General features: G+C 45.9%; 1 protein-coding gene across 3 annotated transcripts in view; it reads right to left on the bottom strand.

The window, feature by feature from the left end:
- The window catches only part of HORMAD1 (HORMA domain containing 1), a 49,366-nt gene extending 23,676 nt beyond the window's left edge, over positions 1–25,690 (bottom strand). For all 3 annotated transcript variants that reach the window (XM_066605965.1, XM_066605966.1, XM_066605967.1), the window contains exons 1-10: positions 25,654–25,690; positions 23,601–23,745; positions 20,783–20,846; positions 17,555–17,591; positions 15,507–15,527; positions 13,113–13,139; positions 10,716–10,783; positions 5,644–5,789; positions 4,211–4,461; positions 2,118–2,184 (exon numbers count right to left, since the gene is read on the bottom strand). In XM_066605965.1, the coding sequence (XP_066462062.1) occupies positions 2,118–2,184; positions 4,211–4,461; positions 5,644–5,789; positions 10,716–10,783; positions 13,113–13,139; positions 15,507–15,527; positions 17,555–17,591; positions 20,783–20,846; positions 23,601–23,745; positions 25,654–25,686 (859 nt within the window). In that variant the 5' untranslated portion in view covers positions 25,687–25,690. The remainder of the gene's footprint in view (positions 1–2,117; positions 2,185–4,210; positions 4,462–5,643; positions 5,790–10,715; positions 10,784–13,112; positions 13,140–15,506; positions 15,528–17,554; positions 17,592–20,782; positions 20,847–23,600; positions 23,746–25,653) is intronic.
- Between the last annotated feature and the right edge of the window lie 452 nt (positions 25,691–26,142).

Here is a 26,142-nt window from a genome sequence, read left to right as displayed (position 1 = left end):
AACCTGGTATTCTGCTCACCGGGAGATCTGGGTGGCTCTGCCTGTACGGTAGTGTGCCGGAGCTCTAAGCAGACACGTCCGCCATGGAGAGATGCCAGGGCACGCCCCCTTGCACTATTAATTTCTAAATCTTTCATGAATATTCACTTTTACTAAAATAATTGTTTCAATTGTTTTTAAAGGGGTTGTACCAAAACTGCAAGTTATGCCCTATCCACAGGATAACTTGCTGATCGGTGTGGGGGGGTGGGGGTCACCGCTGAGATCCCCACGCATCTCGAGAACAGGGTTTTCTTGTCACCTGTTGTCCTCACTGAGGTATTACTGCACCCCGTGCAGTGAGGAGGAGACTGAATGGAGTACTGGTTGTGCAAGCGCACTAGTGCTCCGCTGACTATCAACGGGACTGCGGAAATACGCATTAAAAATATAACAATTAACAGGCGGATAATATCATCATGCGGTGATCAGTTAGGTTCCTTTTAGACAGGACCCTAACTGATGACTGAAATGAATGGGGCGCTGACCATGCATGTTCGTCCAGCACTCCACTTACAGTGAAGTCCCTGCGAGGGAAGAAGCGACCCCCGCAGTGACAGGCAGAGCAGGACACCAGAGTCCCGATCTTGAGATGAGCTAACGACCCCCACCGATCAGCAGGTTATCCTGTGGGTAAGGCATAACTTGTACTTGTGATACAACGCCTGTAATGGGATTAAAAAATATAACAAAAGAAGTATCTACCGAAAGATTACAGAAATTTATCATAAAATACATAAAAACACAAAAACCTAACGCTGCAATTCTCAAGCAGTTACTGTTGTGTTTTTGCACATTTTAGCACTTTTTCACGCACCTCATCAACCATCACAATGATGGGGTGCGTTAAAAAAAGCTGTCAAACGCTGCAACATGCGTTCGAAAATGCAGCACAAAATCGCTGTAAAACACCACGGTGTCTGGCACGGTGCTTTCTGAAGGCGTGTGAGAGCAGCCTTAGACTTGTGGTTCTGGATGCCAGCAGGATGTGTTTTTGCTTAAACAACCTATCTATGTACTTGCGATTTTCACAGGTGCTTACAATAGTTTCACGGATAAAACCTCATCGCACTCACATGCAAGTTGTACGGCATCCGACTGCAATGCCATTCCTTTACAACGATCCCATAGGAAGTAAAGGGCGATTCCTTGTAACGAATCACTCAAAGACAGAACACGTGCAGCATCGCAACCAGACAGAACTCGCACGAGAAACTCCCCCATGTAAACGCACCCTTAGGCCTTATTTTGCTGCCTTGGATTCCAATGCATTCATTCAGATGTCCGCTTTTCAGCCGTATTAAAACATTGCGGCTACAAAAAAAATAGAACATCGCGGACAAATATGTCAGCCAATGTTTTGACGCAGCCGGAAAAGATGGGTCTTGACCTATCTTTCTGCCATGATCAGCTGGCAGCTCTCATAGGCTTCTATGGGAGCTGCTGGCAAAGGGAGCTTAGCAGCAGCTAGTGCTGTTAAAACAGGTCACCTGGCTCTATTGAGCCAGTAGAAATATTTAGGCCGGGCTGCGGCGTCTATATGTGAGATTTAGCCATTACTTGGTTGCGGCTTCTTCTCTTTCATGCGTTTTTCAGCCAGTGAGGAACGCCTTGCCCCTGTGAATGAGGCCTAAGACGCATTGCGCGATTCAGCCTGTACAACCCATGAGTTTAGGTTAAGGTTGTGATGGACCAAGTCCAGGACATTTCAGTCAGTTCAATTGTGTTCCTCAGCTATAAAAGGGGGAAATAGAGATTTATTTAACTTGGAAGGAAACAAGTTGTCCTTATCCCGTCCAAGTGAAACAAGTCTGCATGTAAATACCGAACTCAGCCCAGCAGCTGTACACACAGGGATCTCCAACCCCACAATTCATTGCAGTCTCTCATTGGCCATTGTCACATTCTCTAGTGAAATCCAACAACATCCAGCTGTGGGAAAAGAAGGGTCCACCGATGCTTCCTGTATCTTCTCCGACAGCTGGAATTCTGTATCCGATCTCCACAATCCCTGCACCAATGGTCCCGGCCCCCTAATAACACACCGCTCTGATATTTACCCATTCTTCGATTCTTACCGTCAACCTTCAAATCTGCAATGTCGTTTTTCTCCGGATCAACTGAATGATCACAAAGTGGCTCATCCTTTATGGAGGCAAATAAGAGAAGAGAGCGGTTTATTCTTCCTGCAACAGATTTTCATTTGGCTTCTATTGATTTTGCTTTTTGTTTAGTAGAACAGAATGAGCTTCTGAAATCTAATTTGAAGCCCGCGCCGGGCAGATAATAACTAGGCTTCAGTATTTAAGTCACAGAAATGCAGCTTTCAATAAATGTGGAGCTCAATTAAAATACAATTGGCAAACGATGTCTATTAATAAGCATGAAAATAGGAGGGTGCTGATTACAGGAAGAGCCCTACAGATCAGCTGGGCCATCCTGCTGTGGGGTCCATTAAGTGCCGTACGCTGCCCCACATTACAATTAGCAGGCGGATAATACGATCATGCAGTCATCACTTAGGGTCCTTTAGACGGGACAATTGTCCATAATTGTCCCAGCGTCCCTTTCACACAGGAGTGATGATCGCTCGGTGAATGGAGGCGGGCCGGAGATCGCTTACGGTCGCCTGCCTCCATTCACAGTACACAGATGAATTACTGCCTATTTACACAGGCCAATCAGACTACTTACCTGCCCCTCAGCGGCTCTGCTCGTTGTCATCCTTCCCAGACAGGGACTAACCCCCCCAGTCTATAATATTCTGCATGACGCTGCAATGTCAACACTTCTGCCAACTTTCACTTGGGTAGAGAGAAGTTTGTCTCCAGGCACCCAGACCCCTCTATGTGCACCAATGAGTAGCCCAAATTCCCCACAGTTGCTCTTCGGCTGGCCTCACAGGGGCGATAAAAATCACACAAGATTTGTGTATTGCAAGAGGCACAAATATGAACCCCATTCTTCTGACTGGGGTCATGCACATGAGCGATGTTTTCCCACATGGCACCGCGATGCAGGAAACAAACCGTGGCATGTTCTATCTGGCTACGTGATCTTGCACTGCAGCCCCATTATTTTCAATGAGGCCAGCGGCATCAGCTCCAGCCCCAATGAAAGCAATGGGAGAAACTTTGCGATCCCCCAGCACGGCTGTGACAGCTGCGGCTGAAGACTGCTTCCTTCCCGAAGTGGTGCGAGGCCGTTTTCCCATGAAAACACCTCACATCCTTTGGTATTTTACATGGTGGGGAGCGCGATATGGGGGTGGAATAACACGCTCGCCTGTGTAAAGTTAGTCTTAGAGCGCAGCCAATAACTATAGTTCATTATATTCAGTATATGATAGTCTGGTCTGTCTATAGGAAAAGGGGACAGGCTGACATCAAACTGTTGCCTTTTCACTGGCTGTGAGGAGCTAATGAGAATAGCTTTCCCATCCTCTCTTCAGATCGCGCCTGCAGTGCAATGAATGATATCAGAAAATCACAACAAGATGTAAAAGGGTTATCGAATCCATAATTCTAAACATTATTTGTATTTCCAAACAGTATTGCAGGACTAATGTTAGGATAGCGCCACCTGCTGTCTCTACCCTTCTCTCTCTCTGCTCCACTGATGGGACAGCAGATCCTCGTGATCGACTCGTCATGACCTTACCTGACGATAGGTCAACAACAGTAAATGCCCGTAAGCCCCCTTTAAGGGCGTGTTCAGACAGCCTTCTCTGCAGTATTTACAGTACAGGCCATATGGTTGGGATTCTAACAAATCTCATCCACCCCGTCTGAAAAAGACAAACAGGAAATGAACGGCAGATTTTTGTGCGGTTGTCGGAGCAATTGAAATAAATGGGAGTGATGCCTTCTATTACGCTTCTGACTCCTCACTGGGGATGGAGAAGGACGTGTAATAGAAGCTATCACTGCCATGGATTTCAATGGGAGCAAAGCCTTTCTATTGCACTTCTGGCTCCGACCCCTGATGACGATGTCCGGTCCCACTGCACCGATAGTGAACCTGAGGTTCAGGTGATCAGCGGGAATTCTGAGCAGCAGATCCCCTCCGATCAGCTACTGATGACGTGTCCCAATGATAGGTCACCAATAATAAGTGCTCAGAAAGCCCCTTTAAGCCTTCAGTGAATCCGAACGTCCCTTGTTTAACTTACAGGTTTGCCCGTGTCTTGAGCTTCAGCCACATCCATCTTGGTGGCTTGTATGGGAGTTCTGCTCTCTGTGTTCTTTAGTATATTCTTCCCCAGGTTCTCCATCCTCTCTTTTTCTGTAGTAACCCCGACTTTTATGGCATGGAAAGGTGTAGCCACCTCCCCCACATTCAGGTACATGGGTTCCCCCTCAAACATCATGCCATCACAAGTTCCTTCTTTGAAGCCCGGAGGCTGATAGTCAATCGGTGTAACTGAAAATGGCAAAAAGAGACTAAATAAATGATGCCTTTTAATAGGAGAAGATAATAAACAAAGCCCCTTTAGCCCGTCGCCACGACTGGCCGCGAAATATCTGGGCGGCTTCATTCCTTTTAATCAATCCTTCGTTAGTGAAGTCTTTTCTCTTATCATGAAGATGACGTATAGACAGCGGACCGCCGTGAATCATCCCTAATGATATTCCTCGCACAAACCATAATCCAACACAAAGCGGCGTGACATCGTGAAAGTGCAAGGCGATGTATTGGGAATGCAAATGGCTGCAATACGGAATTACACCTGAGGTCAGAGGAGCGAGGGAGTCTACGAGCCAGCGGGTCGTGGCTGTAATATCACAGAATCTGCACCAAAATCACAGTACACAGCAATTAACTCCTTCCTGACAGAACCAGGGTTCACCTTCCAGGAGCAGAAGGTAAGAGTTGTTTGTACCTGAATGCCACATAATTCCCTATAGCACAGCTTCACACGGCCTCCATGTTCTGCTGTACACGCTTCATTGGATTCCGCATGTAGGGAGGTATATTCCCCCAGAAGCACTGCATCCACACAAACAGTCCAACGGGGCATGATCCGACATAAAAGCACCTGTACTAGGCCTGATGTATTGAATCAGAGGCATACAGAGGCCAAGTGAGGGTCCATACTGATGTGCGTCATTCTACAACCTCCATACAGGCAGGCAGTTGTGCAGAGCTGTAATATGTATGTACAACAAAGACATTATAGTGGAACCTCTTTGAGATGACCACCCCAAACTGCATTGAGAAGTGGTCTTCTATGGAGGTGAGATCTGGCCTAGATAAGGTCGCTCTCACACAAGCATCCGTTACAGTGTTTTAGCGGGAGTCTGAAATTTCAATGGGGCTTCTCAGACGAGCGTTTCAGCGCGGTGTTTCTAATGCCGCACTTTTCAAATGCTGTCTGCTCTATTTTAGTGCTTTTTCAATGATTTTTAACGTACCGCATCACCCACTGCAATCATGGGGTGCGTTAAAAACGCTATTGAATGTGTCTGAAGATACTGTAAAACAGGGTGTTTAAAATGCGGTGTCTTTACTAATGCCTGTGTGAGACTGGCCTAAGGGGTGGTCTTCCCAAAGAGGTGGTCTTATGAATTTAGCAGTTGAACCAAACTAGGTAGTAAAATTTACCTTCGTCATAGTAAAAGAGCTTCATAGTCAGACAGACATCATTCGGCAGAGGGCCCAAATTCTGCATCAATATGTACAGTTTGCGGACCAGCAGGATACTGGATTGCTTCAAATCTGTGCAAGAGGAGACGATGCTTCCTTTATTGCTGTAAACAGAAGGTATTACAAGTCAATGTGGAGCAGAAACAAGCAGTATAAGACAATGTCACAGGGAACATGGCTGAAGAAGGAAGATTCCCATTTCTAACAAACTTATTCCCACCTTTAGATGTGTGGGGTCTCCATAGGGGATGCAATAAATGTCCATGGTGGGCTCACAACAAGACATCTTTACAGTAGATTCCAGATGCCCTGCAGCTAAATACTGAGCTGAAGCAGTGTTTCCCAACTCCGGTCCTCAGGGACCCCAACGGGTCATGTTTTCAGGATATCCTATAGAGAGACCGCCCGTAGCAATCTCTGAGGATCAACAATAATACTGAGGATATCCAGAAAACATGACCTGCTGGGGGTCCCTGAGGACTGAAACTGTGCATCCCGGAGCTAAATCATCCCCAAAATGTTACTCACCTGCATTATAGGGGATGCTGGATGGGAGAATCTGAATTCATTGGCCCATGTAAAGGGTGCTAACACACATCCCCCAACTGACATAGCATAGGAGCTGTGCCTAGGCAATCCCCATGGGAGCCTGGCTGTAACCCCCTCAGATGTCCCATTAAGTAGACTGAGGGCTCTTGGACCATAGGGATGAAAGGGAGTTAATATTGCTGTTGGGGGGGCGGTTAATATTGCTGCTGGGGGGGGGGGCGGTTAATATTGCTGCTGGGGGGGGGGGCGGTTAATATTGCTGCTGGGGGGGGGGGGCGGTTAATATTGCTGCTGGGGGGGGTTAATATTGCTGCCGGGGGTGGGGTTAATATTGCTGCTGGGTGGGAAGTTAATATTGCTGCTGGGGGGGGGGTTAATATTGCTGCCGGGAGGGGGTTAATATTGCTGACGGGGGTAATATTACTGTGGGGTTATTACTACCGAGGGGGTTAATATTACTGTGGGGGTCACTATTACTACCGGGGCCACTGTGGGGTACCCTGTTACTACCGGGGCCACTGTGGGGTACCCCCTTACTACTAACGGGCCACTGTGGGGTACCCTGTTACTACCGGGGCCACTGTGGGGTACCCTGTTACTACCGGGGCCACTGTGGGGTACCCTGTTACTACCGGGGCCACTGTGGGGTACCCTGTTACTACCGGGGCCACTGTGGAGTACCCTGTTACTACCGGGGCCACTGTGGAGTACCCTGTTACTACCGGGGCCACTGTGGTGTAACCTGTTACTACCAGGCCACTGTGGAGTACCCTGTTACTACCGGGGCCACTGTGGGGTACCCTGTTACTACCGGGGCCACTGTGGGGTACCCTGTTACTACCGGGGCCACTGTGGGGGTCGCTATTAGTACTGGGGCCACTGAGGGGGGGGGGCAATATTTTTACTGGGGCCACTATGAGAGTCACTATTTCTACTGAGACCACTATAAGGGCTTGTTCATACAGATATAATCGTATTTCGGTCGCACAAATACGCTGTGCATTTGCGCAATCAAAAATCGCTTATGCCTGCATACTTGGGCGTGCAAAACAGAACGCAGATGGGCCGAGTGAGATGGTGCGCAGATATGCAGTGAATAAATAGGTTTCCGGCACATTCACCACGTATTTGCGCGGCCCATTCACTTCAATGGCCTATTGGGGTGTGTAGCATGTAACAAAATAGGTCCTGCTGTGTGACAATATACATCATGTGAACGAACTCAGTGACATCAATGGCTTCTATTCACTGCATATTATGTACGCAGATACGCTGGTGTGAACGAGTCCTTACTTACTGTACTGTCTTACAATCAGCCCTTTGAAGGTCACCATAAGGCCCTGGGTGACAATGAGTTGGACACCCCTGGTCTAGGGAATTGAGTTTTGTTGATTCTGAACCTTCTATCAATGAAGCTGGCTACTCAGATGGTGGGGGGGGGGGTCTCAGATTGATAACATCTTGGAGTACATGGCAGATGACTGAGCGAGTTACAGTGTATACAACAGGACACAAATTGTAATGTGTCAGAAGCATGTTGGGCCTGTGATGGGGAATGTCCTCTCACAGTGGCGATCCCAAGATGCTCCCTGTTCTCTGACTTCGCCTTTGCTTCTCAGGCTGATGTACAAAGCAGATAAGTATACCTCAGGCTCTTGGTGATGGGAGTATTGATGTAACCCTTGTTTATAAAACGTTTATGCAATATCACCTATCTTTATGTAATTGTTTAATTGTTATCATTTGTATTAATACATTGTGTTGTATCCGCCCCCTTGTCCTTCTTTAAAGCCGTATCTGAACTTGTGGTTTGCTAGTTGGCAAAACATAATTGGCGCTGTGAACAGGATACGCAGAAGGTTCGGTGGTTGCTATTTAGCAAAATTCTGATACTCTGGAGTTTTAAGATCTCTGTCTAATAATACATATTGCATAAAACAAGTGCCCCCCCCCCCATAATGCGATCGGCGCTATACAATGGATAGCACAATCGCACTAAAGTAAATAAAAAGATAAAAAAGTTAGCGTTTTAGCTCCCCTCATGGATCACATCCATGGGGGGGGGGGGGGGCTTAAACTATTTCCCCCATGATCCTCGATGTTCCCCGATGAAATAGTCCAGAACAGACCCTCCGGGGTCTTCTGCGCATGCACACCTAAGTGAAAATGGCAACGCATGCGCAGATGACCAGATCAGCTCGAGACATTTGAAATCTCCTGCTTCCCGGGTACTGAAGTTGACCGATCCCCGGGTCCGTGATCGCCGCTATACAATGGATAACGGCGATCACGGAAAAGTTGTAAAAAGTAAAATAAAGTTTCACCTCACAGATCGGATCCATGAGGGGAGGTGAAAATACTCACTTGCATCCTCCGCGACGTCCCCTGGTGATATGATCCTTCCAGGACCTCACGTCGCCTTCTGCGAATGCGTGCCTGACGGAAACGTCAGGCACATGCACAGAAGGGCTCACACCCCAGGAAATTTAAAATTCCTCTGCTCCCGGCCAGCATGTGTAGCCAGGAGCAAAGAGATGTCACCGGGGACCACTGTATGCGGTTCCCGGTCACATGATCATTGCTATCCAATGGATAACAGTGATCATGTAAAGTTAAAACAAAAGTGTAAAAAAAAAAAAAGAAAAAAAAAGTTTAAAGAGTTAAAGTTTCATCTTCCCTCACGGAGCATATACGTGATGGAGGATGAAATTACATACCTAAGGCCTACGGATTTATCTGCAGACATTACCCAGGCTTCTGCGCACGTGCCTGTCGCAAGAGTGGTGACACATCGATACCAAATATGTGGGATTTTTAATTTTTTTATGCTAATATGAGAAAAAGCACAAAAAGAAGGTTTTTTAACATTTTTTTTTACATTTTTATTTTTTGTACTTTATTTTTCTCTTATTTTTACACCATCTGTGTCCCTCTGGGGGACTTACACAGCAGGACTGCAGATCGCTGCGATAAGCAATGGCAGGACTTACTATAGTGATCACAGGCTATGGCAATACAGGACGCCGGTATCTGGTGTCCTGTTGCCATGGCAACCAGCACCCTCCCTCTGTGAACCCTTTCCCTGCCGCGATCTGCATAGATTGCGGCAGGGAAGGGGGTAACAGCCGGGGGGGGGACGCTGGCTACTAGTGACAGCCGACTCTCGCTGCGGGATAGCGCGAGATCTGCTATGATCTCGTGCTATCCCTATGACGTAAGGGTACGTTATTTTGTGGGAAGCACCCTGCTCCCATGACGTACCCTTACGTCATGGGGCAGGAAGGGGTTAAGGAGTGTAGTTTATAAAATGGGGTCATTTGTGGGAGAATCTCTCATTCTGACACCTATGAGCCTTTACAATCTTGGCTTGGTGCCGGAAAACAAAGTGTTCCTCAAAATGTTAATAATTAATGTTAAATTTGTACGTCTCCTAAAACAAAAAAACAAAGTTTTTCAAATGTGCGCCTAGAATAAAGTAAACAGATGGAATTATATATCTTATCAAAAATGTGTACAGTATGTTTGCAGATATTTGAGATATTGCAGTTAAATGTGAAATTTTTTTCCCCCAATTTTGGCACTTTTAATAAATATACACAAATTCTATTGGTCTATTTTTTCCACCTAAATGAAGTACAACATGTGGCAAAAAAACAATGTCAGGATCACTTGGATATGCAAAACCTTTACGGAGTTCTTCTGTGTTGCAGTGACAATGTCAGATTTCCAAAATTTGGAAGGCACAAAAAGGCTTGGTCACTAAGGGGTTAAAGTGGTTGTCCGAGCTAAAATATTTCTTTGTAAAACATAATAAAAGCACTTGTACTCATCCTTCCTGAACTCCTTAGCCCCAGCGCTGCATTTGTGTTCTTCCTGGTAGATCTGTTTACATCCTGCCATCAGTCTGTAGATGGGATGTCACAGGGTGCTGCAGCCAATCACAGTACATGGCTGAAGTCAATGTAACATAAGTAAGGCCCAACAAAAAAACAAAGTTCCATCCTGTTCAGCTTATTATCCTGCAATGTTGAGCCAGAAGAAGACAAAAAAACCCTCATAAGGTAGAAGCCAATTATCCTCATTTTAGGGAAATCTATTCCTTCCCAATGTTAAGAGTTTCAATCAAAGGTCCAGACTGCTATAGGGGATCTGTATGTAAAAACAATATACTGGTGTGCAGCCGTTACCTGTAACTTCGGGTCAAATTAGACATTTTTGCATTATCAGAATTAGTGCTTTATTTATCTGGTATGAAAAGTGATTGGTGTGATGGAGCTGCTTGTGGCGGTGAAGGGTGCGGCTCCTACATCACAGAGCATGCTGGAATACAAAGGCTTTACATATCCTTTCATCAGAGATTCATCTTAATATCAAATTGAGAATGTAAAGAGAGGAAAAATGTGCTTTATTATAAAATGTATGAAAATAAATAGCATTATGGCTCATTAGAGTCATTATCACAACCATAGAGAAGTACTTACCTAGTGAGGTCCAGAACGGCTCCACCAGGGGTATACTTAAACTTAAACTGGTAGTATTCTGTAATAGTCTTAGAACAAAGAAACGGACACTTAATGAGCGCCAGGCAGTCTATCTTCATTGTACTTCAGCATAACTACCAAGTCAGGTCACCCAGTTTATTATACAGTTAACCCCTTAGTGACCACCCCATTGCCTTTTTATGTCCTGGCCTGCTGGGCTTTATTCCCAGAGGATGTAAAAACATGCATCCCCTGGGGATTAAAGCCCTGCAGGCTGTGGACGTGACAGCTCCATGCTGTCAGTTACCGGAGGTAGCCAACATCCTGGAGCTGTCACCCCTCCCCCAGTCACGTGATAAAGTGAATGAATAAATAAAAGTTAAAGTTTCAGCTCCCCTTATGGATCGGATCTGTAAGGGAAGCTACGAATACTCACCCCCGTCGTCCGCGATGCTCCCTGTCGTTCTGGTCCTGCATTACGTCACGCGCATGCGCAGAGGGCTGGGAGGCCTGAGACATTTAAAACCCCCCTGCTCCTGGCTAGTATGAGTAGCCGAGAGCAGAGAGCTGTCATCGGGAGCTGCTGTATGTGGTTCCCCGTCACATGATCGCTGTTATCCAATGGATAACAGCGATCATGTAACAGTTTTAAAAAGTTGAAAAAAAAAAAGGAAGAAAAAACGTTTGTTTCATCTCCCCTCATGGATCACATATGAAATTAGGTACCTAAGGCCCTCGGATTTATCCACGGACCTTACCCCAGCTTCTGTGCACGCCTCCGTCGCCAAAATGGCGCATGCACAAAAGCCGCAGATTATCAGGCTAATTTAAAATCTCCCCGCACCTGGCTACTAAATGTAGCCGAGAGCCTGGAGATTTCATTGGGGGCCGCAGTGCGCGGTTCTTGGTCATGTGATCACTGTTATCCAATGGATAATGACGATCATGTAAAAGTAAAAAAAAGCTAAAGTTTCACCTCCTGTCACGGATCCAAACCGTGAGGGGAGGTGAAATTATTTAACTAAGGCCACTGGTGATGTCCTCTGATGGGATCCTTATCCATGGACCTTACCCCAGCTTTGGCGCATGCACCCGTCGCCAAAATGGCAGACGCAAGTGCAGAAGCTGGAAGAGCACAGGAAATTTAATATCTCCTTGCTTCTGGCTACTAAAGGTAGCCGAGAGCCTGGAGCAGTGACTGAGGGCTGCGGTGAGCGGTCCCCGGTCACATGATTACAGTTATCCAATAGATAATGGCGACCACATAAAAGTTAAAAGACATGTTTGGGCCCCGTTGTGCATACCGACATATTAAGACCACAATGGGTATGTTTCTGAACACAGGAAAAACAGGGGTGTCAATTTAGGGATGAAAGTCTTCATTCCTATGTATGCTGTACAAAAAAAACTGTTTTTAAAATGACAATTGCCAAAAAAACAAAAATCGTACTTTTTCCAGAGGAATTTGTTAAGGGGTTTAGTATTCAAAATGGGGTCATTTGTGGGGGTTCTCCGTTGTTTTGGCCCCATGAGGGCTCTACAAGTGGGCAATGGGGCCTAAATCACCTTCAAGCAAAATGTCTGTTCTGAAAGCCACTGGCTGCTCCTTTCGGTTTGGGCCCCGTTGTGCATACGGACAGACGATTAGGGCCACAATGGGTATGTTTCTGAACACAGGACAACCATTTTGGGGTGCGAATTCTGATTTTCACGTTTACTATAGAAAAAAATCAGGTCTTTAAAATGACATATTTGCAAAAATATGAAATTTTATTTTTTCTCCTCTAAATTGCATTAATTCTCAAAAAGACACTGTGGGATCAAAATCCTCCCTCAGTGACTACATTCAGGGGTGTAGTTTATAAAATGGGGTCATTTGTGGGGGGATCTATCATTCTGACACCTATGAGCCTTTGCAATCTTGGCTTGGTGGAGAAAAATAATGTGTTCCTCAAAATGTTGATAATCAATGTTAAATTTGTACGTCTCCTAAATGGTTAAAAAAAAAAAAGTTTTTCCAACGTGCTTCCAGAATAAAGTAAACAGATGGAAATATATATCTTATCAAAAATGTGTATGGTATGTTTGCTCATATTTGACATATTGCAGTTGGAAATGTGAAGAAATGACGTTCTTTTTTTCAAAATGTTCCCAATATTGGCACTTTTAATAAATATGCACAAATGCTATCCGTCTATTTTTACCACTTAAATGAGGTACAACATGTGGCGAAAAAACAACATCAGCATTACTTGGATATGCAAAACCTTTACGGAGTTATTCTGTATTAAAGTGACAGATGTCAAATTTCCAAACTTTGGCCTGGTCATTAAGGCGCAAACAGGCCTGGTCACTAAGGGGTTAATACAGCGTCAATGTATGTGCTACAATACTCACCTGCGGATCTTCAACGTTTGTGTAAAGCTAAAGAAACATAAAAAGGAAGGCACATTTTTAATTTATTGACTGCAACATTTCAAACTTGGCAGAAGAGTTAAAGCTTACTGAAATAAGTAAAAGTGTTCCTTTTGATACTAATCAGCACAAGTGTTTGTAACCCGCCCGCCTGCCCTCACTGTCACGTCTTTGCCGATCTCTGGCATTAGATGTAGTTTCCCACCCGCTATTTCAATAAATATTGCTTGATTTTCTTTAACAGTAACAATGTAAACTGACAAAAGTTGTAACTGTTGGGCAGCTATTACACGAGCGCTAGAGGCCAGTGCAGGGGCGGCCCAGCAATCAGTGCTTTTACACGAGCGCTAGAGGCCAGTGCAGGGGCGGCCCAGCAATCAGTGCTTTTACACGAGCGTTAACAGTGTTTGTGTAATAGATCTGTGCAAACAATAGCAGGGCAAACAGCAGCAAATCAGTGCGCTCTCTACACACCTGAAACTAGATACTTAGGGCTAACACCACCATGAGCCAGATACTTAGGGCTAACCCCACCATGAGCCAGATACTTAGGGCTAACACCACCATGAGCTAGATACTTACGTCTACCACCACCATGAGCCAGATACTTAGGGCTAACACCACGAGCCAGATACTTAGGGCTAACCCCACCGTGAGCCAGATACTTAGGGCTAACACCACCGTGAGCCAGATACTTAGGGCTAACACCACCGTGAGCCAGATACTTAGGGCTAACGCCACCATGAGCCAGATACTTAGGGCTAACGCCACCATGAGCCAGATACTTAGGGCTAACACCACCATGAGCCAGATACTTAGGGCTAACACCACCATGAGCCAGGTACTTACGGCTAACCCCACCATGAGCCAGATACTTAGGGCTAACACCACCATGAGCCAGATACTTAGGGATAACACCACCATGAGCCAGATACTTAGGGCTAACACCACCATGAGCCAGATACTTACGGCTAACACCACCATGAGCCAGATACTTAGGGCTAACACCACCATGAGCCAGATACTTAGGGCTAACGCCACCATGAGCCAGATACTTAGGGCTAACACCACCATGAGCCAGATACTTACGGCTAACACCACCATGAGCCAGATACTTACAGCTAACACCACCATGAGCCAGGTACTTACGGCTAACACCACCATGAGCCAGGTACTTACGGCTAACCCCACCATGAGCCAGATACTTAGGGCTAACACCACCATGAGCCAGATACTTAGGGATAACACCACCATGAGCCAGATACTTAGGGCTAACACCACCATGAGCCAGATACTTACGGCTAACCCCACCATGAGCCAGGTACTTACGGCTAACCCCACCATGAGCCAGATACTTACGGCTAACCCCACCATGAGCCAGATACTTACGGCTAACCCCACCATGAGCCAGATACTTAGGGCTAACACCACCGTGAGCCAGATACTTAGGGCTAACACCACCGTGAGCCAGATACTTAGGGCTAACACCACCATGAGCCAGATACTTAGGGCTAACGCCACCGTGAGCCAGATACTTAGGGCTAACGCCACCATGAGCCAGATACTTAGGGCTAACACCACCATGAGCCAGATACTTAGGGCTAACACCACCATGAGCCAGATACTTACGGCTAACCCCACCATGAGCCAGATACTTACGGCTAACCCCACCATGAGCCAGATACTTACGGCTAACCCCACCATGAGCCAGATACTTACGGCTAACCCCACCATGAGCCAGATACTTACGGCTAACCCCACCATGAGCCAGATACTTACGGCTAACACCACCATGAGCCAGATACTTACGGCTAACACCACCATGAGCCAGATACTTAGGGATAACACCACCATGAGCCAGATACTTAGGGCTAACACCACGAGCCAGATACTTAGGGCTAACACCACCATGAGCCAGATACTTACGGCTAACACCACCATGAGCCAGGTACTTAGGGCTAACACCACCATGAGCCAGGTACTTAGGGCTAACACCACCATGAGCCAGATACTTAGGGCTAACACCACCATGAGCCAGATACTTAGGGCTAACACCACCATGAGCCAGATACTTAGGGCTAGCACCACCATGAGCCAGATACTTAGGGCTAACGCCACCATGAGCCAGATACTTAGGGCTAACGCCACCATGAGCCAGATACTTAGGGCTAACACCACCATGAGCCAGGTACTTACGGCTAACACCACCATGAGCCAGATACTTACAGCTAACACCACCATGAGCCAGATACTTACAGCTAACACCACCATGAACCAGATACTTACGGCTAACACCACCATGAGCCAGATACTTACGGCTAACCCCACCATGAGCCAGATACTTACGGCTAACCCCACCATGAGGCAGATACTTACGGCTAACACCACCATTCGTAGCTGTAAAAGGAAAAATATCTGCATCAAATACAGCGCAGAAATAGCAATATTTGGACTGATAGACGAAGAAGAGTGGACACACTACAATAAAATATTCATCAGAGAAATGTTATTCATAGCCAGAAAAACCGTAGCCATGAGATGGATGGCAACGAGACCGCCCTCCATTACACAATGGAAACAATTAGCTGACACTATAATAGTGTATGAAAAGGTGATTTACCAGCACAGAGGATGCCCAGAAAAATTTGAAAAAGTGTGGGGTGGGTGGATAGACTCGCACAACACATTATAAGTCAAACAAGTACAGGTTAGATATCTAGTTGGAAAAGAAGAAGACATTCACACACAACTACGAACCAAACGCACCAACAGTTTTATTTTATTTTCTCAAATGTTAAAAGTTAACATGGAAAACATTATGTAACCATAAAGTGATATAAGATGCAGAACAAATGAACTGTACATAGAAATATATGTAAGAATTGTTTTACAATCTGTCAATAAACGAAGTTAAAAAAAATACAGCGCAGAAGGAAATACTAATAACTTGTACAAAACAATGTACAGACAACATGTGTGTATTGGGCTGCTTTCACATCTGCACTGGGGATTCCGCTTTTCTGCTCCTTTCGGGAAGCAGGAAAGGGGAATCCCTGCGACCCTCCGTCTCCGAACAGAACTGAACAGTGCCGGGCAGACCCCATTGACTATAATAGGGTCCGCCCGCTTTCCACCCAGCTGGCCGGCTTTTGGATGATGTTTTCAGATGCATCTGTGAGGGAACCTCTGACCAACTAGAGGTTCCGACGTAGATGTGAAGCCATTCTTACATGCTCTCTTTAAATAGGACCATATTAAAGGGGCTTTTTGAGACTAAAATATTGATGACCTGCTCTTGGCGCCCCTACAGATCAGTTGTCTGAAGTGGCAACGGGGTTGGGTGAGCTCTGCGATCTCTCCCCAGGCACAGCACTGTTCATTTGAATGGGACTGAATTGCACAAAGACCAAGTGACCAATGAATGTGACATCCCTGGTCAGAGAAAAGGCCTCAACACCAACCTAAATGCTGCGGTCTCTCTAAACAGCGGATCGTGGGGGTGCTAGGTTTCAGCTTTCCCACCAATCTGATATTGATGACCCATCCTGAGGATAGGTCATCAATATCTTAGTCCTGGAAAACCCACTTTTGTATTTTCTGTTGACATGGCTGTATGGGGGCTTCTTTTTTGCATGGCGAGTTCCAGTTTTTATTGGTATCATTTTTGACTATATATAATGTATTGTAGAACTTTTATTACAGTTTTTGATTCTAGGTTCACACCCCGTTTTTGTCACATAGTTGAGGGATACTATTCTGCATATTCTTCAACTACACCCGGTATCCAGATATATACAATCGTTTACAATAGAAGACAATGACAACTGGATCCAGATGAATAGGCCTCTTCATGCATCCTGTTTTGAAGTTTACGGTAATACAATACATGTTTAACAGTATGGCCAACCCAGTGTGAGGCTAGCCACAGTAGGTTCTAGAGTCTGTTCGCATCACGCTAAGGCTCAACTATTGCTACATAAACCACAAAAACCTCTGATGTAACAGACATCTCCATAGGGCTCTATTCACCTGATGAATGCCCAAAGAACGTTCTGTTGACAACTGCCCTGCTGGTATACGGCACGGCATTGCACAGAATAGAATAGTAGACTATGTTGTTCTATGCCATGACATCTTGAAAAAAAAAACCTAATATATATGCAATGTTTTTTTTTTCTAACAGGGGAGCCTATAGCCTTGTGAGCCGCTGTGTATCTATACAATGGTGTATATTAAAGTCCTCCTGATGTATGCCTATACATAAAGCCTCAGTGATTGTTCTTTCTAATACGTGCTTGGCAATCCTGGTGCGGAGCATGAGTACTGCCTAATTAATTCCAAGCAGCAGAATCTGTATAGCATGCAATTTCTGAAACAATCATTTGGTGCCTAATTTCACTGCAGAGACAAATATCAATACTTACATATTTTTTCTGCAATGCATCATAACAGCCCAGCATCCTGCAACAGAAGATGAACGGGATAGTCATTTACTGGGAAGACAATAGATGTTCTCATTCTGCATGGAGTAGCTCTCATCATCAGTCAGCCTCCCTTTATAGGGCTAACCCGGAGAAACGTTTTGTAGTTCTCCCCGGGTCCAATCGACACCAAGTGCCTGCTAGGATAGTTCGGCCACATGTACCACTGCATCTCCCCTGCAGCTTAAAGAGCTTCTCCGGGGAAGCCATTTTTGTTTCCTCATGGTTCTGTTGACACAAAGTGCCTAGTAGGGCAGATAATATATTTACAGATCACTTTGCTGATGAGAGAAGCGCTGAGCTCCAGTCCTCCGTTGTCCCATGTGAGCCTCGTTGTGACTAGTCAAGCCCTTCATTTGTGGACTGCAAGTCTTTTTTCCCTATGGCTGCAATGTGAGGAATAAATTGACTTCCATTCTGCTGTAGGGTTCGGCTCAACAAGGCGCGGGTCACATGGAACGATGTAGCGCTGATTTGGAAATGGGTTGCGCTACATGTGTAACACCGACCGCCAGGCGCATGTGAGCTGCACTAAGCTAATTACATAGCTCCTTCACTGCCACTCACTTTTATCGGTGGCTATGCTACACAGTTAGCCTAGTGGCGCTGAGCTGTGACTTTATTACAGTTGTAGCTTACTAAGTGCATTAGTGGTGTTAAATCTGTAGCAGACACTTTGTGTCAACTGCACTAGAAAATGATCCCCTGGTGTCACTCCTTAAGCTGCAGGGGGATGTGTAGTACCTGGAGACCATGCAAGGCTCTGTTCACACTGCATTTGAGCCATCTTTTGGTAGCTTGCCCCCACCTGTACCTTTGCCGAAAGGCTCTGATGAATGTGTACAGTGAGTCGCCCAAAAGCTCACGTCAGCAGCATGCCGCTGTATAGAAAAAGTGTATTTAAAAGTGTATGTTCACAAGTGCAATATTAGTCAGGGTTTCTTGGACTGATATCGCGCTCCCCCATGTAGTAAATATGGCCTCAGTCTCCGTTCACATCGGTTTGGGTTCTATAATAAATAGGTTGTGTAAAACACCTTTAGGGCTCGCACCCACTTGTGCTTTGTTAACGCTGTGATATCGCTGTGTTTTTTACTGTGACTGTCAATGGGACTTTCTAATATTAAAAACGCCTCGTAGATTTGTGCTTTGTGACTTTTGTGCGTTTTTAACATTAGAAAGTCCCATTGACAATCGCGTTAAAAAAACGCAGCGATATCGCAACGTTAAAAAAAAAAAGCAAGTGGGTGCGAGCCCCTAAACTAAAAGGCAACATATGCCACTATATGCCATACCGTGCATGCTTCATGCAAATGCCTCCATGGAAAACACAACCTTCATTGTGCAGTTCACATATTCTGCAGCGGCTTTAGTGTGGGAGAAAACACAACGGACACTTTGGCTTCTGTCAGTTTTCATATCCGATGCATATATTGGACGCAGACCTACAGACATCTATTGATCCAAGGAACATGGGTATATATATTGTACACTTGGTTGACATTTTTGATATGTGGCTTCTGAATAACCAACAGTAAAACTGTCACCAAGAGAAAGAATAAACAGTCTGACAAAAGGATGGTTAGAAAACTGACAACCAATATGGCTGCACTTGCGTAAATATGGCTGATTTAACACAAATGCCGGTACCTGGAAGTAAAACCGCTGTCCAGCCGACCACTAACATATGTGGGTTCAGAAGCTCAACCTACATGTTATTATAAGCTAAGCTGTTCCGTCCTGGACATCTCAGGCAGCGACCGCACTCCAACACTCCTGTGGACGCACTAATTGGAGGACAGCCACTGCCACAGCTCTACCCCAAATGCCCTACCTGCACACCATTTTCAGGTGGACTGAGGAAGCGGCACGAGGCGCCGCCAAGTTCTGGTTTGTGGGAGGGACAAATAGTAGCACTTTATATGCAGCATCAATGCTTGACCCCTTAAAGAGGTTTTTCCTTCCCCCTTTTATTTATCCACATAGAGGTCTGCGAGTTGTTTTTTTTGGAACAGGTTGTATTTTGCAATGGTGCCATAGAAGGTACTGAAGAACTAAAAATTCTTAGTGGAGTGAAATGGAAAAAAAATGAAATTCCGCCATCTTTGGGTGCGTCTTGTTTCTATGGCGCACACACTCCAACAACGACCTGATAACGTTATTCTATGGGTCGGTACGGTTACTGCGATACCGAACTTATAGAGGTTTTTTTCTTGCTGTACTACTTGCATTTTTTTTCAAAGATATATATTTTTTTTCAATTATCTTCTGCCGCCATAACGTGTTAATTTTCCGTCAACGCAGTTGTGTGAGCCCTCATTTTGTGTGAGCCCTCATTTTGTGTGAGCCCTCCTGTAGTTTTTATTGGTACCATTTTCAAATACATACAACTTTTTGATCGCTTTTTATTACATTTTTTCTTGGAGACAGGGTAACTAAAAAAAGCGCAATTCTTTTTTTTTTTTTGCTTCTGACGACGTTCACCATGCGGGGTAAATAATGCGTTATTTTGATAGATCGGACTTTTACTATCCAGTAGTAAACTATATAGTATATCCACTATAATATATTTATTACAAATATGGCAAAAGGTTTTTTTCCGTTTTACTACCTTTTTTTCAATAATTAGTTAAAAACATTGTAAAATTTATTTTTATATTTTTTTTAGTCCCCAGAGGGGACAGGAACCTGCTTTGAAACCCCCCCTCACTATAATGTATTGTCATACAGCAGCATTACATCATACTGTGATCTGACAAGCAGTCTATCATGCCCCGCCAGGGCTTGATAGTTACTCTGCAATGGCAGCCCTGCGGCCTTTCAGAAGGCCCCCAGCTGCCATGACAGCCACACAGCAATCTCATCGGTTGGGGCATTTAAATGCCCCTGTCAGAATTGACTGGCATTAAAGGGTTAACAGTGTTTGAAGGTCTTTTCATGCAACATTTTGCAGTGTCTTTTGAAGAAATACATATCGGAAGGATTTTCAATGTACACCTCTGATGGCTGCAATGGGGCATACAGTGGCATCTGTTTCCATAGACCGCAGTGCTGCGCAGAATACATTGTTGCAAGTGCAGTACCTACTGTATAATGCAGAACAAGTATATGGCAAGCGGACCCTGCAGAAGGCAGTGTAACAGCCCCCTGATGCTAATATACATATCTCACCATTTCACAAGCTGGGTGGAGCCGGGGCAGCTTTTATCTTCCCTCAGAATCTTCACACATATGTCTGCCAAGAGAAGAGAGACAAGACCACAAGACCACCCCTCCAGCTTAAAAAGGTTGGCCAATTTTAGTTTCACAAAAGCAAGCTGTAATTCCGCTGTAGTAAGAGCCCTTCCAGACTCAACGGCCGGTCTAACGCAGATAGCCAACAGGTCGTCCCAGCGATAATCATTGCAGTCAGTGAATGGAGGCGGTGCGGGCCGGGGATCGTTCCAGTGCACCCACCTCCATTCACAGAAAGCAAGCAGTCATTCATAAATGAGCGACTGCTTGTTTACACGGGCCGATTTGTTGTTCAGTTTTCAACATGCAGAAACTGAATGACGAACGAGAAGCAAAAAAATGTGTGTTTGTCATTCAGTTAGGGCAGCATTCACACTGAAGTGATGGTCGTGGATTTTTGCTGGATGCCAGAATCTGGCCAATTATCGGCCCCGTATAAAACTGCCCTAAGATGTGCCAAATGTACTAAGAGGCATCTCGGGCGGTCTGCACTATGAGCCAGCGTAGATTTATGTATACGTTACACAGTTTCTGGCATTAATTATACTTAAATTATGTTGGATGCCTACTTCTCCGAATTCACGCTCCTCTCAAGGGCTCTCACCCACTTGCGATTTTTTTCCCTGCGATGCGACAGCGATGATTGTGTAACCAATGATTTTCAATGGTTTCATACTCATTTGCGATGTTTCAGCAGAGCTTCACATCGCAGAGAAGAAATCTGCAATATCGCTCAGCGTTTTCAATGGGGCCGGCGGCAGCAGCGCTAGCCCCATAGAAAAAATAGGGAGAATACCGCGGACTTCTGCCACACCTGTGGCAAAATTCCAGGATGCTATCCAATTGCTTTCAATGGGGTTGGCGCTGCTGCCGGCCTCATTGAAAGCAGTGGTTTGTGGCAACCCCCCAGCAGCATAATTTTTGGGGAAGGGCTTGAAATATAAGCCCTTCCCTGAAAATCATCCCTACCTGGTTAAAAAACAAAAAAAAACATTACTCACCTCTCTGCCGCTCAGACGCGTCCTCCGGCTGGCTCCTCTGCACTGCTGTCCAGCACCTCCTGAAAGGGCTGTACTGATTGGCTGAGCGCTCAGCCAATTACAGGCAGCGCTTAGCTATTCATCAATGAGCGCTCAGACAATCAGCGCAGCCCTTTCAGGACGCGGAGATTTTTAAATTCCTGCCGCTGGCCCCATTGAAAACACTGGTGATATCGCAGCGTTTTTGTTGTGCTGCGAGGCAAGTGTTTTCACTCGCTCTCGCAGCGCAAGAAATAAAAACGCCAGTGGGTGTGAGCCCTAATAGAGACTCTGTCACCTACTTTTAGACATATGAGCTAAGCCAATGGGCTGTAAGTAGGTAATCCGCTGAGTCCGGGTATGTAAGTGTTATACTTACCTCCCTTGTCTTTGACCCTATTTATAATAGGCAAACTACTTACAGCGCCGCTCAATGCATTCAACAGTGTCTTTCAGGGAAGGCATAAGGGCTCATTCACACCATGTTCTCTATGGGTGGCGTATTAAATGCTGTTCAAATGGTCACACTGCACATGACAGCGTGCGTGTGATACGGTGTCATGCACAGTGCACAATCGCTGCGTCTTCTTGTGGCAATACCACGACTTTGTAGCACCGTATGTGAGAATTTTCGGGGAGAGGGGCTTGAAATATAAGCCCTACACTGCAAATATGCCCTAATTGCAGGTTTATTTTTTGTAAGTATACTTCACCTAGAAGCGCTGTCCGGGGCTCCACTGCATCTTCTTCCTGGTCCCCGACACTGGTGGTCTTCATCTCTTCTGGCTGGGGATTGAAAAATCCCCGCCTCCTGGAAGCAATGACTGTGATTGATGCTTTTTCAATCCTCAGGCAGAGGAGATGAAGGAGAATAGTGCAGGGGACCAGGGGAGAAGATACAGCCGGGCTGACAGCGCTCCTAAGGTGATATATACTGTTTTTTTTATTTTTTCCTGCAGCCAGGGCTTTGACGGTAGGATTTCCTACTGTCAAAGTTGCATCGCACTTGCAATCGCGTTTTCGTGCGATGCGATGCAACAGAGAAGCAGGCTCTATAGAAAAAGCATGGGCTACAAAACCTCACGAGTCGCGGGCATATCGCGGGAACTGCAAGGTTTTTGTGTCGGGATGTCGCATGCTACGAAACATCGCATGCGTGAATTAACCCATGGGAAAGCACGGGCTTCACATACATGCGATTTGTAGCATTGTAGTAATGTAACAAAATTGTGCGACTTTGTCGCCCGTGTGAATGAGGCTTAAGGGTACCTTCACATATGACAAATCTGCTGCGGGTTTTCTGCAGTGGAAAACCAGCAACAAATATTCCACAGATCCTAAGTGGTGCAGATTTGGTTGCAGTTTTTGTAGCAGATCTGCTGCGAATTGGTAGTTGAAATTCTTATAGCTTGTAGTTCCAGGGTTGACGTTTGCAGCACAAATAGGCATTCTGGGGATTTAGAATCCGCAGTGTTTTAAAAAATGCTGCGGAAATTTTCGGCTCCATGTACGGGAGGTTTTAGAACTCTCCACACGGCTTCTAGTGTAAATGCTGTGGAATTTCCGTATGAAGGTGGCCTTTAAGATGTCCTATTGGATAAATCCGGTTAAACGGTACTCATATTTTCATGTAACTTGGACAACTTAATGCAGAGCTAATTGTTAGAAAAATGTACAGTAAAGGGACTTGTTTAATATAATCTCACAAGGATAAAGAAGAATCAAATGCATCTTACCTTCCAGATATCTTGTCCCATAGGCATATTCTGGAAACAGGCCCCTCAGGTAAGTGATGCATGACACCGAGACAGCAAGGAGCCTCTTAACAAGAACCAAAGACTGCTGCTCTGTAGCGATGCGGGTAGGTAGTGTCACTGTGCTCTGTAGAGAAGAGATCCGGTAAACGGGTGTCAACTACCTTTAAGAACAGATAGACATTGCAACAGTCACTGCACTCCCTCTGCGGACAAGAATGGCCTATTTAGGTAGAAATGTTGTAGCAGTGGACTGTGCTGCCGATTCGACAAGGATTACCCTCTACACATTGAGGCTTTAGGAGGGTAAAATCGGCCGGCCAGAAAAGATAAGTCTGGACCTATCGTGTGGACGGAATACGTCGGCTAGTCCCATAGACTCCTATGGGAGCTGCTGGAAAATGGAGGTAGGATGGAGTTTACCAGCGGCTCTGCTAAACTCCCTCTTCACCCCTTGCCGGCTGCCCGCAAAGAGAGGAGGCGGGACAGGGCAGGAGATTAGCACACTAGCTCCCACCCTGTCTCGCCCCCTCCCCAGCAAAGGGTGGAGAGTGGGTGGGAGTCTAAAATACTAGCTTCTGTCCCATCACCTCCCTTTGCCAGCAGCCAGCAAGGGGTGGAGGGAGTTTAGCAGAGCTAAACTCTCTCCCCCTGACCGACGGTATTACAAGCTGTGGTGTATATGCGCAGTACCCGGCATGTCTGAATGGGCATTTAAACTGGAGATGCAGCCACAACTCAGTCGTGGCTGCCTCCTGTTAATTCGATGTTCGGCTGTGTTGCCGCCGTGACGCGTACTACTGAAAATCGCATCGCCCGCGAGAAGGAGCCCTGAAAGGGTGATTGTGAGAACGGTGCGCCCAAGACATTCTTAGCCCATGGAAGAGCAGCGTGCATGCATGCTTCCACTTCTATGTGGCTCTTACCCACTTGCCTATTTTTAACGCTGCAATATCGCTGCGTTTTTTTTTTACGCGATTGTCAATGGGACTTTCTAATCTTAAAACCGCATCACAAGTTGGTGCTTTGCGATTCTTGTGCGATGTGTTTTTAATATTAGAAAGTCCCATTGATAATCGTGTCAAAAAAACACAGCGATATCGCAGGGTTAAAAAAAAATGCAAGTGGGTGAGAGCCCTGACAGAGATAGCTGAAAGCTGTGCTAGGCTATGGAGTGATGGTCACACATGCGCACCACAGATCCATTCAACCGATGGGTGTGCAGCTCTCATGTCTGCAGGAGTTCACAGCGAATGGACCCCTGCAATTAACCATTTATCTGCTATCCTGTGGATAGGTGATGTTTTTTGTGGGATAACCCCTTTTAAAGACCATTTGCACAAAAAACTTGCATTCTCACTATGGCATTTTGAATTAATGCAATCTGACCCAATCGGAGTAGGTTAACCTGGATAGGGAAGCTTCATTACCCTTCAGCGCTGTGCCAGGGCTTGTTCACACGGATGATATTCCTGTGCGAGTTCCGTCTGAATGTCATCTGGATGAACTCACGCGTGAAAAGGACCCATTTATTTGATGGTGCGAGTTTGCATGTCCTACTGTTGTGTGGGTCTTGCGCAAGTATAGGCCATGCAACGTGCAGTACAGGGATAGAGCGTCCGATGCAGGTTGTGCCCGAGCATCCTGGCTCTATGAATGCGGCCTGATGGAAGTGACAACACAAATGACTGATATCAGGGTTGTCACTTTATCAGCTCTTCCAGGTGCTACCAGAAGGAAACGTACATCGCAGATGAGAACCAATACGGCTACGGCATAAATGTAGGACCACCGACCTCTGGGGTCCATCAGCCTTTGGTGAGACACCAGGTTGGATATTCTAGTTTCTGGCCTGGTTTGGAGTCTCCGTTGAAGTCCCAGCAGGAGCCCAAGAGGCACCGCAGCCCCCTTGTTTTTAGCAAGGTTGACTCCTCAATGTCAGAAATCTCCATATTGGATAAGCCCCCTGAGGCTGTAGGGTAGAAATGATTAATAAACACGGTTGTGAAAACAGAGATATGAGGATGGAACTTACCAGCGAGCTCCGGTGCATCTGAGCAGTGGCCATGGGCAATTTACAACCTGAAATGCAAAATGACATGAATGATTTATGGACATTAGTAAAGGGTAAAGGCTGCGCACAGCTTGGGGAGGCAATGGGGTTTTTCACTTACAGGGGTTTTCTCAATGTTTACCATTGCTAGCCTATCAGGATAGCTCATTAAGAGCAGATCAGCAGGGATCCGCCGCTCGAGATCCCCGCTAATCAGACGATCATCCGGCCCGCTGTCAATGAGTTCAGAGGAGCTGCACGCATGCATCGATGGTCAGGGCAAGGAGTGCAATACACGGCTTTACTGCTGTGGAAATCAATGGAAACAGAGCCATCTACTAGACTTCCAGCCCTGACCAGTGCGGCTGGACAGACGGTTCGGTGCTCAGAACAGGAAGTGTAATAGAGGGCTTCACTCCCATTACACTTCCTGCCTGACATCCAACAGGCAAGACGATCCGCTGAACAGCG

This window comes from Eleutherodactylus coqui, chromosome 6 (genome assembly GCF_035609145.1).
Source record: "Eleutherodactylus coqui strain aEleCoq1 chromosome 6, aEleCoq1.hap1, whole genome shotgun sequence".
In the NCBI taxonomy this organism is placed as follows: domain Eukaryota; kingdom Metazoa; phylum Chordata; class Amphibia; order Anura; family Eleutherodactylidae; genus Eleutherodactylus; species Eleutherodactylus coqui.
Note: the sequence above shows the minus strand (reverse complement) of the source record. Positions and strands in the feature narration are given on the sequence as shown.